The 14,862-nt window shown below is 64.0% G+C and overlaps 1 protein-coding gene across 26 annotated transcripts; it reads right to left on the bottom strand.

The window, feature by feature from the left end:
• Nucleotides 1–1,354: 1,354 nt before the first annotated feature.
• LOC137467967 (ATP-sensitive inward rectifier potassium channel 10-like) lies at nucleotides 1,355–12,602 on the bottom strand. 26 transcript variants are annotated; one of them, XM_068179385.1, is made up of 6 exons: nucleotides 12,446–12,602; nucleotides 2,770–4,030; nucleotides 2,661–2,696; nucleotides 2,463–2,516; nucleotides 1,994–2,408; nucleotides 1,355–1,593 (listed from the first exon to the last, which is right to left on the bottom strand). In XM_068179385.1, exon 2 carries the CDS (start codon nucleotides 4,028–4,030, stop codon nucleotides 2,891–2,893), a length of 1,140 nt encoding a protein of 379 aa, XP_068035486.1. In that variant the 5' UTR covers nucleotides 12,446–12,602; the 3' UTR covers nucleotides 1,355–1,593; nucleotides 1,994–2,408; nucleotides 2,463–2,516; nucleotides 2,661–2,696; nucleotides 2,770–2,890. The 26 variants fall into 26 exon arrangements, with proteins under 26 accessions (XP_068035486.1, XP_068035491.1, XP_068035478.1 ...); XM_068179390.1 differs by lacking the exon at nucleotides 2,463–2,516 and adding an exon at nucleotides 2,535–2,552 and having other exon boundaries at nucleotides 2,643–2,696; XM_068179377.1 differs by lacking the exon at nucleotides 2,463–2,516 and adding an exon at nucleotides 2,535–2,552 and having other exon boundaries at nucleotides 1,994–2,462; nucleotides 2,643–2,696.
• Between the last annotated feature and the right edge of the window lie 2,260 nt (nucleotides 12,603–14,862).

Below are 14,862 nucleotides of genomic sequence, written 5' to 3' on the forward strand. Positions count from 1 at the left end.
TGGAACTTTAGGAGCTCCATGGGATTTTGGGGAATTCCAGCAGGATTTTGGGAATTCCTGCGGGATTTTTGAAATTCTCTTGGGATTTTAGGAGCTCCATGGGATTTTGGGGAATTCCAGCAGGATTTTGGGGAATTCCCGCGGGATTTTGGGGAATTCCCGCGGGATTTTCACTGCGGTTTTTTTTAAAGCCTCACCGGTGCCTTCGCCGCCGCTGCCTCTGGACCTTGGGGGGCTGGGGGGGTCCCCGTGTCCCCTCTTTGTCCCCTCTTTGTGTCCCCTCTTGTCCCCCTCATTGTCCCCTCCCATTCTCCCCTTGTCCCCTCCCCTCATTCCCCCTTTGTCCCCTCCCCCCCATTGTCCCTCCTTGTCCCCTCTCGGTCCCCAGGGCGGGGCAGGTGCCACCACCTGGGGACAGGTGTCCCACTGGTCCCGGTGGCCCCCCCGTACTGGGAGCGTGGCAGGGGTACTGGAAATAAACCTGTGTCCTTTACCTGGCCTGGTGACACTGTGGGGACACTGGGGACATTAAAGGGACATTGGGAGGTCCCTGGGGACACGGAGGATGCCACCACCCTGGGGGACATTTCGAGGGGGTCCCTTGGGACACTGGGAGGCCCTTGGGGACATTTGGGGACACTGGGGGGACACTGAGTGGGTCCCTCGGCACAGTGGGGGTTCCCTGGGGACACTGGGGGCTCCATGGGGACACTGAGGAGATCTCTGGGGACATTGAGGGGACGCTGGGGAGTCACTGGGGACGTTGGGAGGACATTGTGGGGTCCCTGGGGACATTGAGAAGATACTGGGGACATTGTGGGGGGACCCTGGGGGCTGCAGGAGACCCTGAGAGACACTGGGGGGGGGGGGGTCCCTGGTGGCATTGGGGGACATTTGGGACCCCTGGGGACATTGTGGGGGGGGGTCCCTGGGGGCTGGGGGGACAATGGGGGGACAATGGGGACACACCCCACCATCGACGTCACCTTTATTGAACTCCTGCCCCTCCCCCGCCACCCCCAAACCGAGCTCGGGCCCCCCCGGGGGGGCGGGGGGGGGGGAAGGGCGGCTTGGGGGGGTCCCGGGGGGGGTCCCGCTCCTTCCTCATTACTGACACCTTTAATTAGTGGCACTAATTGCCCCGGCGCGGGGGGGCCGCGTTAATTGCGGGGTCTACGTTAAGCAGCAGCGACGGGCGGGGGGGAGGGGACCCCGGCCCGGGGGGGGGGTGGGGAGAGGGGACACGGTGGCCGATTATCGGTGACACCCCGGGGGGACCCCCCGACACTGCCCGGAGTTGGGGGGGCGGGACAGGGGAGGGGGGGTCCAGCGCTTGGGGGGGGGGGGTTTGGGAGGGTCTCCTGCCTCAGTTTCCCCTGGCAGGGTGGGGAGCAGCGGCGCCCTGTGGGGGCTGGTGGCACCTCCAGGGGTTGGTGGCACTTCAGGGCTGGTGGCACCTCCAGGGGTTGGTGGCAATTCTAGGCATTGGTGGCACTTCGGGGCTGGTGGCACCTCCAGGGATTGGTGGCACTTTGGGGCACCAGGGACTGGTGTCACCTCCAGGGACTGGTGCCATCTTAGGGCTCGTGGCACCTCCAGGGCTTGGTGGCATTTCCAGGAGCTGGTGGCACTTTGGGACTGGTGGCACCTCCAGGGGTTGGTGACACTTTCAGGCATTGGTGGCACTTAGGGATTGGTGGCACCTCCAGGCATGGTGGCATCTCCATGGGTTGGTGGCACTTTGAGGCTGGTGTCACCTCCAGGGCTTGGTGTCACCTCCAGATGGTGGCACTTCCAGGCCTTAGTGACACTTCTGGGCATTGGTGGAATCTTGGCTGGTGGCTCTTCTGGGCGTTGGTGACACTTTTAGAGACTGGTGGCACCTTGGGGCTGGTGGCACTTCCAGATGCTGGTGACACCTCCAGGGCTTAGTGACACATCCAGGCATTGGTGGCATCTTGGGACTGATGGCACTTCCAGATGTTGGTGACACTTCCAGGCATGGGTGGCACTTTGGGGCTGGAGTCACCTCCAAGCGTTGATGTCACCTTCAAGCGTTGGTGATGCCTCCAGGCACTGGTGTCACTTTGGGGCTGGTGGCACCTCCAGATGTTGGTGACACCTCCAGGGGTTGGTGACACTTTGGGACTGGTGGCAGCTCCAGACACTTGTGTCCCCTTGGGGCTGGTGACACTTCCAAACTTGGTGACACTCTGAGGCTGGTGACACCTCCAGGTGCTGGAGACAGTCTGGGGCTGGTGGCACCTTCAGAGCTGGTGACACTCTGAGACTGGTGACACCTCCAGACTTGATGACACCTCCAGGGCTGGTGGTACCTCCAGATGCTGGTGTCCCTTTGGGGCTGGTGACACCCCCAGATGTTGGTGTCCCTTTGGGGCTGGTGGCACCTCCAGCGCTGGTGACACCCCCAGATGCTGGTGTCCCTTTAGGGCTGGTGGCACCTCCAGCACTGGTGACACCCCCAGATGTTGGTGTCCCTTTGGGGCTGGTGGCACCTCCAGCGCTGGTGACACCCCCAGATGTTGGTGTCCCTTTGGGGCTGGTGGCACCCCCAGATGCTGGTGTCCCTTTGGGGCTGGTGACGCTCCCAGATGCTGGTGTCCCTTTAGGGCTGGTGGCACCTCCAGCGCTGGTGACACCCCCAGATGTTGGTGTCTCTTTAGGGCTGGTGGCACCTCCAGCACTGGTGACACCCCCAGATGCTGGTGTCCCTCTGGGGCTGGTGGCACCTCTAGATGTTGGTGGCACCCCCAGATGTTGGTGTCCCCTTGAACCTGGCGGTACCTCCAGACACGGCGACACCTCCACCATCCGCCACCACCCTCGCCCCGGCGCCACCCCGGTGCCGACGTCACCTCTCTGTCCCCCCTCAGACGTTGCTGATGCGGACGCTGAGCGGGGCCCCCTCCCCCTCCCGCTCCGCCTCCCGCAGCGACTCCTCCAGCTTGACCTTCTCGGGGTCCCCGAACCGGACGGCCTCGTGGTGACAGCAGGGCGCCGCCACCTTGACCACGCGGTCGAAGAGGCTGAAGTCGGCCACGTACTTGCCGCTGGCCGACAGCGAGATGGCCGGCGTGAACTCGTAGCCCCACAGGATCTCCTCGGGCAGGTAGGACGTGCGCACCTGGCACGTGGCGCTCGTCGACTCCACGGTGCCGCTCAGGATGACCACCAGCTCGAAGTCGCCGTCCCCCGAGCGCAGGGACACGTCCCGCAGCGGGCTGGCCTCGTCCACCACGTGGTAGAAGGTCAGCGGCAGGATGAGGAAGGGGCTGTCCGAGGACGTGTCCACTTGGAAGTCCACGTTGAGCTGGTTGAGCCGGACGCTCTCGCCCTCCTTGGTGAGGTGGGTCTGCAGCAGCTTCCCGGTGACCTGGCAGCCGATCAGGAGGCTCTTCCTCATGTTGGCCACGCGGATCATCAGGCAGGTCTTGCCGTCGTGCTGCGCCACCACCGCGTTCTGGCTGAACTTGATGGTCTCGGCGCGCTTCTTGGGCCGCGCGATCTTGGCCAGGAAGGTGCCGGTGATGAAGATCTCCAGGATGGTGGTCAGCACCAGCTGGGTGATGAGCAGCACGATGGCCAGCGGGCACTCCTCGCTGATGTAGCGGAAGCCGTAGCCGATGGTGGTCTGCGACTCGAGGGAGAAGAGGAAGGCGCCGGTCAGCGTGTGCACCTGCATCACGCACGGCGTGTGGTTGGCGGGCGGCTCGAACTCCAGCAGATCGCCGTGCGCCGCGGCCACCAGGTACCAGACCACGCCGAAGGCGAACCAGGTGCCGGCGAAGGTGGCGGAGAAGAGCAGGAGCTTGTAGCGCCACTGGAGGTCGATGAAGGTGGTCCACAGGTCCTTGAGGTACAGGAAGCGCTTGTCCGAGATGTGCTCCATGCGCACGTTGCTGCGGCCGTCCTTGGTCAGCACGCGGCGCCGCCGCAGCCCCGGCCCCATCAGCGGGCGGCTGTCGGTCTGCGTGGTCTGGCTGTAGTACACCTTGGTGGAGGACGTCATCTGCGGGGACACATGAGGGACAGGTGGGGGACACATGGAGGAGGTCATCTGCGGGGACAGGTGAGGGACAGGTGGGGGACACATGGAGGACGTCATCTGAGGGGACACATGAGGGACAGGTGGGGGACAGGGGAGGGGTTGATCAAGGGGGACACAGGGACACGTGAGGGACAGGTGGAGCGATGATCAAAGGTGACACGGGGGACACGTGAGGGACAGGTGGAGGACATCATCTGTGGGGACAGGTGAGGGACAGGGGAGGGGTGTCACCAAGGAGGACGCAGGGACAGGGGAGGGACAGGTGGAGAGGGGCAGCTGCAGGGGACTCAGGGACAGGTGAGCGGTGATCAGAGGTGACACGGGGACACGTGAGGGACAGGTGAGGGACAGGTGGGGCGGTGTCCTCAAAAGGGACACAGGGACAGGTGGAGGGGGTGATCAAGGGGGACAGGTGAGGGACAGGTGGAGGATGACATCAGTGGGGAACCAGGGGGGTCATCCCTGTAGCTCTGCACCCCCATGTCCCTCTGTCCATCCCTCTGTCCATCCCTGTAGATCTCTGTCCATCCCTCTGTCCATCCCCATGTCCCTCTGTCCATCCCTCTGTCCATCCCTGTAGATCTCTGTCCATCCCCATGTCCCTCTGTCCATCCCTCTGTCCATCCCTGTAGATCTCTGTCCATCCCTCTGTCCATCCCTGGATATCTCTGTCCATCCCCCATCCATCCCCATGTCCCTCTGTCCATCCCTCTGTCCATCCCTGTATATCTCTGTCCATCCCTCTGTCCATCCCCTGTCCATCCCCCTGTCCCTCTGTCCATCCCCCTGTCCCTCTGACCATCCCTCTGTCCATCCCTGTAGATCTCTGTCCATCCCTCTGTCCATCCCTCTGTCCATCCCCCTGTCCCTCTGTCCATCCCCCTGTCCCTCTGACCATCCCTCTGTCCCCCTATCCCTCTGTCCATCCCCCTGTCCCTCTGTCCATCCCCTGTCCATCCCCCTGTCCCTCTGTCCATCCCCATATCCCTCCATCCCTCCACGTGCCCCCCCCTCCAATCCCAAATCCCTCCCTGTCCCCTCTGTGTCCCCCCCGTGTCCCCCACTGTCCCCTGGCAGCTCTGGTGGCCGCGGAAGTGTCCCGGGCATCCGGGAGGAAGAGGAAGGGGATGAATGGGAGGTGACAGGGACAAATGGCCGGGGGCAGCGCCAGGCGCCTCCCCGGTGTCCCCGGTGTCCCCGTGTCCCGGTGTCCCCATCCCAAAAAAGGCCCTTTCAGCCCCCGCCAGCCTCTGGCCCCGCCACGGTTTCCGCCGCGGAAGGGCAGCGTGCCGGGGACACGGGGACACGGGGACACGGGGAGGTGGTGGCACCACGGGGGGGGTCTCCTTGGAGCTCCATGTCCCCGTGCCGGCCAAGGCTGGGGGACACGAGTTGCACCGCCACTGTCCTGGCTGCGCCAGAGAAATGTCCTGGAAGGGACGGTGGCGTCCGGGACAGAGGGGACATCGGTGTCCCCAAAGAGGGGACACGGAGCTGCTCCTTCCCAGATGGGCTCCTGGGGGTCCCTGGAGCCACCTTGTCCCCACAGAGCCACTGTGTCCCCAGAGCTCGCCATGTCCCCAGAGCCACTGGGTGTCCCCAAAGCCACCGTGTGTCCGGAAGCTGCTGGGGGTCCCCAGAACCCCTCATGTCCCTGGAGCTGCTGTGTCCCCCAAGACCCGCTGTGTCCTCAAAGCCACCGCCTGTCCTGGAGCTGCTGGGGGGTCCCCAGAACCCCTCATGTCCCTGGAGCTGCTGTGTCCCCCAAGACCCGCTGTGTCCCCAAAACCACCGCCTGTCCTGGAGCTGCTGGGGGGTCCCTGGAGCTGCTGTGTCCCCCAAGACCTGCTGTGTCCCCAAAGCCACCGCCTGTCCTGGAGCTGCTGGGGGGTCCCTGGAGCTGCTGTGTCCCCCAAGACCTGCTGTGTCCCCAAAGCCACCGCCTGTCCTGGAGCTGCTGGGGGGTCCTCAGAACCCCTCATGTCCCCAGAGCCACCGGCTGTCCCCAAAGGCACACCGTGTCTTCAAGTTCCTGGGGTGCCCAGGGCCTCCCATGTCCCTGAAGTCACTGTGCCCCCTAAAGTCCCCCCCATGTCCCCAAAGCCACCGTGTCCCCAAAGCCACCGTGTCCCCAAAGCCACAGTGTCCCCAGCCCGCTTCTTTGGGGGTCTCTGCACACCCCTGCCCCCATCTAGGGTGGACCCGACCCCCCTCTTTTGAGCCCTCCCCCCTTCTTTAGGCTCCTGACCCCCCTTTTCTTCCCCCCACCCCCCCTGCCCCGTTTTTGGGGTCCCCGCCCCCTCCGAGGGCCCCGCGTGCCCCCCGTGCCCCCCGGCCGTGCTCTGGTGGCCGGACACGGCTCGGGACAAGCCGCAGCTTGTTCCCGGTGCCCGCGGCACAACCGGTTACTCATTAACCCCCCATGACACACCCCCCCGTGCCTCAGTTTCCCCTCGGGGGGTTCTGGTCACTTTGGGGGTCACCGCAGAGGCCCGGCCCTACATGGGGGGTGCAGGAGGACTGGGGGTGGCGGGGGGGGGGGCCCCAGGGACGCGTCCCCATTCCCCGCGTCCCGCTGGCACCGGCGGCGCGGGCACCGTTCCCACGCCACGGTGGTGCCAGGCGTGACCGGGCGCTCCGCCAGCCGCGCCCCCCCGTCACCCCCGTCCCCAAACTGGGGCGCGGGGCTGCTCCGCACTGGGGTAACTGGGATCTGGGGGGCAGCGGCTCCCCAGCCCCACGGAGGGGTCCCCCCAGTTGAGGAGGGGGGCGCGGGGTGGGTGCGGCGGGGGTGGAGCGGGGGGTGGCGGTGGGGTGGCCGTGGCGCGGGGGGGGGGGGACAGGGACGGGGACAGGGACAGTGGGGCCATTGTGCGGCCGGAGCCGAGGTTTCAATGGGGCTGGCGGGGGGACAAAGGCGCTTTCACGGAGCCCTCGTTAAGATGCAGAGCCCCGCGCGCCCGCCACCGCCAGCGCGGGGGTCCCGGGGGGCCCGCGACACCGCCAGGGCCGCCGAGGGGACACAGGGACCCCCATCGCTTCTGTCACTGTCACCGAGGGGACACAGGGACCCCCATCGCTACTGTCACTGTCACCGAGGGGACACGGGGACCCCCATCGCTTCTGTCACTGTCACCGAGGGGACACAGGGACCCCCATCGCTTCTGTCACCGAGGGGACACAGGGACCCCCATCGCTACTGTCACTGTCACCGAGGGGACACAGGGACCCCCACTGCCACAGAGGGGACACAGGGACCCCCATCGCTTCTGTCACTGTCACCGAGGGGACACAGGGACCCCCACTGCCACAGAGGGGACACAGGGACCCCCATCGCTTCTGTCACTGTCACCGAGGGGACACAGGGACCCCCATCGCTTCTGTCACTGTCACCGAGGGGACACAGGGACCCCCACTGCCACAGAGGGGACACAGGGACCCCCATCGCTTCTGTCACTGTCACCGAGGGGACACAGGGACCCCCACTGCCACAGAGGGGACACAGGGACCCCCATCGCTTCTGTCACTGTCACCGAGGGGACACAGGGACCCCCATCGCTTCTGTCACTGTCACCGAGGGGACACAGGGACCCCCATCGCTTCTGTCACCGAGGGGACACAGGGACCCCCATCGCTTCTGTCACTGTCACCGAGGGGACACAGGACCCCCATCACTTCTGTCACTGTCACCGAGGGGACACAGGACCCCCATCGCTTCTGTCACTGTCACCGAGGGGACACAGGGACCCCCACTGTCACCGAGGGGACACAGGGACCCCCATCGCTACTGTCACTGTCACCGAGGGGACACAGGGACCCCCATCGCTTCTGTCACTGTCACCGAGGGGACACAGGGACCCCCATCGCTACTGTCACTGTCACCGAGGGGACACAGGGACCCCCATCGCTGCTGTCACTGTCACCGAGGGGACACAGGAACCCCCACTGCCACAGAGGGGACACAGGGACCCCCATCGCTTCTGTCACTGTCATCGAGGGGACACAGGGACCCTCACTGCCACAGAGGGGACACAGGGACCCCCATCGCTACTGTCACTGTCACCGAGGGGACACAGGGACCCCCACTGCCACAGAGGGGACACAGGGACCCCCATCGCTTCTGTCACTGTCATCGAGGGGACACAGGGACCCCCCACTGCCACAGAGGGGACACAGGGACCCCCATCGCTACTGTCACTGTCACCGAGGGGACACAGGGACCCCCATCGCTTCTGTCACTGTCACCGAGGGGACACAGGACCCCCATCACTTCTGTCACTGTCACCGAGGGGACACAGGACCCCCATCGCTTCTGTCACTGTCACCGAGGGGACACAGGGACCCCCACTGTCACCGAGGGGACACAGGGACCCCCATCGCTTCTGTCACTGTCACCGAGGGGACACAGGGACCCCCATCGCTTCTGTCACTGTCACCGAGGGGACACAGGGACCCCCATCGCTACTGTCACTGTCACCGAGGGGACACAGGGACCCCCATTGTTACTGTCACTGTCACTGAGGGGACACAGGGACCCCCATCGCTTCTGTCACTGTCACCGAGGGGACACAGGGACCCCCATCGCTTCTGTCACTGTCACCGAGGGGACACCGGGACCCCCATCGCTACTGTCACTGTCACCGAGGGGACACAGGGACCCCCATTGTTACTGTCACTGTCACTGAGGGGACACAGGGACCCCCATCGCTTCTGTCACTGTCACCGAGGGGACACAGGGACCCCCATCACTACTGTCACTGTCACTGAGGGGACACAGGGACCCCCACTGCCACCAAGGGGACACAGGGACCCCCATCGCTACTGTCACTGTCACCCCTGGGGCCCCCATCACCCACCCCAATGTAGGTCTCAGAGGTCCCTGTCACTGTCACAGCCACCACCGAGGTCCCAAGGGGTCCCTGTCACTGTCAGTGCCACCATGAGGGTCCCAGGGGTCCCTGTCACTGTCCCAGGGGTCCCTGTCACTGTCCCAGGGGCCCCCTGTCACTGTCAGTGCCACCATGAGGGTGCCAGGGGTCCCTGTCACTGTCCCAGGGGTCCCTGTCACAGTCCCAGGGGCCCCCTGTCACTGTCAGTGCCACCATGAGGGTGCCAGGGGTCCCTGTCACTGTCCCAGGGGTCCCTGTCACTGTCCCAGGGGCCCCCTGTCACTGTCAGTGCCACCATGAGGGTGCCAGGCCCCGCTCTGTCCCCACTGTGTGTCCTGGGGCACCCCTGTCCCCCCCGCCATGGTCCTGGGGGATGTCCCCCATCCCCAAGGTGACCCCGGGGTCCCGGGCGTGCCAGGATCCCCCTCACAGCATCGGGGGGACCCCAGAATGGTGCCTTAGGTCACATCCGGGATAAGGGATGTCTGGATAGCCCATACCTGGGATAACCCATACCCGGGATAACCCATACCCGGGATAACCCATACCCGAGATAAACCACACCTGGGATAACCCACACCCAGGATAACCCATACCCGAGATAAACCACACCTGGGATAACCCACACCCGGGATAACCCACACCCAGGATAACCCATACCCGAGATAAACCACACCTGGGATAACCCATACCCGGGATAACCCACACCCAGGATAACCCATACCCGAGATAAACCACACCTGGGATAACTCATACCTGGGATAACCCACACCCGGGATAACCCACACCCGGGATAACCCACATCTGGGATAACCCACACCCACACCGGGATAACCCACACCTGGGATAAACCACATCTGGGATTACACCCAGGATAACCCACACCCGAGATAACCCACACCCGGGATAATTCATACCTGGGATAACCCACACCCGGATAACCCACACCTGGGATAATTCATACCTGGGATAACCCACACCCAGGATAACGCACACCCGGGATAACCCACACCCGGGATAATTCATACCTGGGATAACCCACACCCAGGATAACGCACACCCGGGATAACCCACACCCGGGATAACCCATACCTGGGATAACCCACACCCGGATAACCCACACCTGGGATAACTCATACCTGGGATAACCCACCCCCGGGATAACCCACACCCGGGATAACCCACACCTGGATAAGCCACACCTGGGATAACTCATACCTGGGATAATTCACACCTGGGATAATCCACACCTGGGATAGTCTACATCCAGGACAACCTGAATTCCAGGATAACCCACACCTGGGATAACCCACAGCTGGGATAGCCCACATTCCAGATTAACCTAAATTTCAGGATAACCTACATTCCAGGATAAACCTCACGTGGAATAACCAACATGTGGGATAATCCACACCTGGGATAGATTCCAGGATAACCCACAGCTGGAATAACCCACACCAAGAATAACCCACACTTGGGATAACCCACACCTGAGATAACCCAAATTCCAGGATAACCCACACCTGGAACACTCGGAATAACCCACACTTGGAATAACCCACAGCTGGGATAACCCACACCTGGGATAACCCACACCTGGGACACTCGGAATAACCCACACCTGGGATATCCCACATCCGGGATAACCCACACCTGGGTTAACCCATACATGGGATAACCCATACATGGGATAACCCACACCTGGGATAACCCAAATTCCAGGATAACCCACACCTGGGATAACCCACACCTGGGACACTCAGAATAACCCACACCTGGGATAACCCACACCTGGGATAACGCAAATTCCAGGATAACCCACACCTGGGATAACCCACATCCGGGACACTCAGAATAACCTACACCTGGGATAACCCACACCTGGGATAACGCAAATTCCAGGATAACCCACACCTGGGATAACCCACATCCGGGACACTCAGAATAACCCACATCCAGGATAACTCACACCTGGGATAACCCACACCTGGGACACTCAGAATAACCCACACCTGGGATAACCCACACCTGGGATAACCCAAATTCCAGGATAACCCACACCTGGGATAACCCACACCTGGGACACTCAGAATAACCCACATCCAGGATAACTCACACCTGGGATAACCCACACCTGGGACACTCAGAATAACCCACACCTGGGATAACCCACACCTGGGATATCCCACATCCGGGATAACCCACACTCTGGATAACCCACACCTGGGATAACGCAAATTCCAGGATATCCCACACCTGGGATAAACCACACCTGGGATAACCCATACATGGGATAACCCACACCTGGGACACTAGGAATAACCCACACCTGGGATAACCCACACCTGGGATAACCCACACCTGGGATAACCCACATCCGGGATAACCCACACCTGGGATAACGCAAATTCCAGGATAACCCACACCTGGGATAACCCACATCCGGGATATCCCACATCCCAGTTCAGCTGGGGGAGGGTCCATCCCAGCTGGGGCTGGGGGACAACAAAGGGGGACCTGGGGGGTGCTGTGTGTGCCCCCCTCCCCCAGATCTGCTGTCCCCCCGGGTCCCTGCACTGGGAGGGGGGAATGGAAACAGTGGGATGGGGGGACAGCAGGTAGAGGGATGGGGACATGGGGACACGGGGATTCAGGGACATGGGGATATGGGGACATGGGGATAAAGGGACAGGGGCCTTGGGGACACCGGACCTGGGGATACATGACATGGGGACAGGGGATGGGGACGTGGGACACAGGGGACACAGGGATATGGGGACATAGGACATGGGGATATGTGACATGGGGATGTGGGGCACAGGGTGTTGGGGACATGGAAGAGGGACACGGGATCTGAGGGACATGGGGACATGGAGACACAGGGGGATGGGGACACATCGCTGTGGGGCACAGGGACACGGGAATATGGGGACATTGGGACATGGCGATGGGGGAACGTGGGGACATGGAGACAGGGGGATATGGGGACATGGAAATATGGGAACATGCAGACATGGGGACATGGAAATATGGGGACATGGGGACATGGCGATGGGTGGACATGGGGACACTGGGATATGAGGGAACATGGGGATACAGAGACACAAGGACGCAGTGGTACGTGACATGGGGACATGGGGACATGGGGACACACAGAAACGAGGACATGGGAATGTGGGACACAAGGATTTGGGGATGTGGGGGACTTGGGGACACGGGGATTTGGGGACCCGGGGATGGCTGGACACAGGGACACGGGGACACAGGGACGTGGCCTCACGGAGTCACGGGGTCGTGGGGTGATGGCGACACAGGGATGTGGGGACAACGGGGCTGCGGTGCCACCGGAGGTGGGGGGGACAAGGGGTCACGGGGCTCCCCTCTCCAGGGCCGGTGCCATCTCAGCGCCACCAGCCGGTGCCCGCAGCCCTCGGGACCCCCCGGGAGGGGACGGGGGACCCCCGGTGCCCCCCCCGGCCGCCCTTACCTTGCTGGGGGGGTCGCGGGTCCCGCCGTGCTCAGCCCGGCCGGCTCCCCATGGGCTTTATGGCTCGGCGGGGCCGCGGCGGCGGGACGGGCACCCCCCCCCCCTCCGTGGAACCGGGGGGGGGCCCGGGGCGGGGAGGAGCCGCCGGGGGCGGGCCGGGGGTTAATGGGGTGGAAAAGGAGCCGGCCGGCACCGGGTCACGTTACCGGGCACGGGGGGGGGGGGGGGGGGGGTGGCCGGGGGACCCCGCCCGCGGGCACCGGCACCGCAATGGGGGTCCCGGTGGGGGCAGCGGGGGGAATGGGGGGGGTGTGCGGGCACCGGGACCGGCAGTGGGGGTCCCGGTGGGGGCACCGGGGGGCACGCGGGGGGATGTGCGGGCATGGCCACCGGCAGCCGGGGTTCTGGCGGGGTCCTCCAGGCAATGGGGGTCCCGGCGGGGACACCGGGGGCTTCGGGCAGGGTCTCCCGGGCACCGGCGCCGGCGCTGGGGGTCCCGGTGGCGTTGTCCAGGCATTGGCACCTGTCCTGGGGGTCGCGGCGGGGTCACCGGAGGGTCCCGGTGGTGATGTCCAGGCACCGGCACCGGCACTTGGGGTCCCAGCGGGGACACCGGGGGTCTCGGCGGGGTCCCCTGGGCACCGGCACCTCCAAGGGGGGTCCCGGTGGTGGCACCGGGCAGGGTCCGCACACCCTGGGGCGACACCGTTACCGGGGGGATCCCGCCAAGGTCACCCGGGGTCATGGCAGCCCCACCCACGCACGGGGGGCCCGGGGATGTGACCCCTCCTCATCCCCACCCGGAGCATCCTCGTGCGGGGTCACGCGTGGGCACAGACCCCCCCAGCCCGTGGGTGCCACTGAGGGGGTCCCGGGGCCGTGGGGCGGTGGGTTTGGGGTCCGTGTCTGTGGGTCCCGTGTCCGTGGGGTCCGTGGGGTGCGGCTCCGTGGTCCCGTGTCCGTGGGGTCTGAGGGTCGTGGCCTGTGGGGTGCGGGTCCGTGGGATGCAGGACTGCGGGATTTGGGGTCTGTGGGTCCCGTGTCTGTGTGTCCGTGTGTCCGTGGGTGGCTGGTCAGTGTGTCCGTGTGTCTGTGTGTCCGTGGGTTGCTGGTCAGTGTGTCCGTGTGTCTGTGTGTCCGTGGGTGGCTGGTCAGTGTGTCCGTGTGTCTGTGTGTCCGTGGGTTGCTGGTCAGTGTGTCCGTGTGTCTGTGTGTCCGTGGGTTGCTGGTCAGTGTGTTGGTCGGTGTGTCCGTGTGTCCATGTGTCTGTGAGTGGCTGATCAGTGTGTCCGTGTGTCTGTGTGTCCGTGGGTGGCTGGTCAGTGTGTCGGTCAGTGTGTCCGTGTGTCCGTGTGTCCGTGGGTGGCTGGTCAGTGTGTCTGTGTGTCCGTGTGTCCATGTGTCCGTGAGTGGCTGGTCAGTGTGTCCGTGTGTCCGTGTGTCCATGTGTCCACGTGTGGATGGTCAGTGTGTCCGTGGGTGGCTGGTCAGTGTGCCCGTGTGTCCGTGTGTCCGTGTGTCCGTGGGTGGCTGGTCAGTGTGTCTGTGTGTCTGCGTGTCCATGTGTCCATGTGTGGATGGTCAGTGTGTCCGTGGGTGGATGATCAGTCTGTTGGTCGGTGTGTCCGTGTGTCCATGTGTCCGTGGGTGGATGGTCAGTGTGTCCGTGTGTCCGTGTGTCCGTGGGTTGCTGGTCAGTCTGTTGGTCAGTGTGTCCGTGTGTCCGTGTGTCCGTGGGTGGCTGGTCAGTGTGTCGGTCAGTGTGTCTGTGTGTCCGTGTGTCCATGTGTCCATGTGTGGATGGTCAGTCTGTTAGTCGGTGTGTCCGTGTGTCCGTGGGTGGCTGGTCAGTCTGTTGGTCGGTGTGTCCGTGGGTGGCTGGTCAGTGTGTCTGTGTGTCCGTGTGTCCGTGTGTCCGTGGGTGGCTGGTCAGTCTGTTGGTCGGTGTGTCCGTGTGTCCGTGCGTGGCTGGTCAGTGTGTCCGTGTGTCCATGTGTCCGTGGGTGGCTGGTCAGTGTGTCTGTGTGTCCGTGTGTCCGTGTGTCCGTGGGTGGCTGGTCAGTGTGTCAGTCAGTGTGTCAGTGTGTCCATGTGTCCGTGTGTCCGTGTGTCCGTGGGTGGCTGGTCAGTGTGTCTGTGTGTCCGTGTGTCCGTGTGTCCGTGGGTGGCTGGTCAGTGTGTCAGTCAGTGTGTCTGTGTGTCCGTGTGTCCGTGTGTCCGTGGGTGGCTGGTCAGTGTGTCGGTGTGTCCGTGTGTCCGTGGCAGCCCCATGCCAGGCCTGTCCCGGCCGCTCCGGAGGCACAAAGAGCCTTTGTCCGTCCGGGGGGGGAAGGGGGGGCGAGCGACCGCGGGGCCGGGGCTACCGGGGAGGGCGGGGCCGGGCCGAGCACTGGGCTAGTGGGGGGGGCTGGGCAATG

This window comes from Anomalospiza imberbis, unplaced genomic scaffold (genome assembly GCF_031753505.1).
Source record: "Anomalospiza imberbis isolate Cuckoo-Finch-1a 21T00152 unplaced genomic scaffold, ASM3175350v1 scaffold_920, whole genome shotgun sequence".
Taxonomy (NCBI): Eukaryota; Metazoa; Chordata; class Aves; order Passeriformes; family Viduidae; genus Anomalospiza; species Anomalospiza imberbis.

Excerpts from the sequence above, each read along its gene's own strand:
- LOC137467967 (XM_068179392.1), bottom strand. The coding sequence starts at position 4,030 with ATGACGTCCTCCACCAAGGTGTACTACAGCCAGACCACGCAGACCGAC.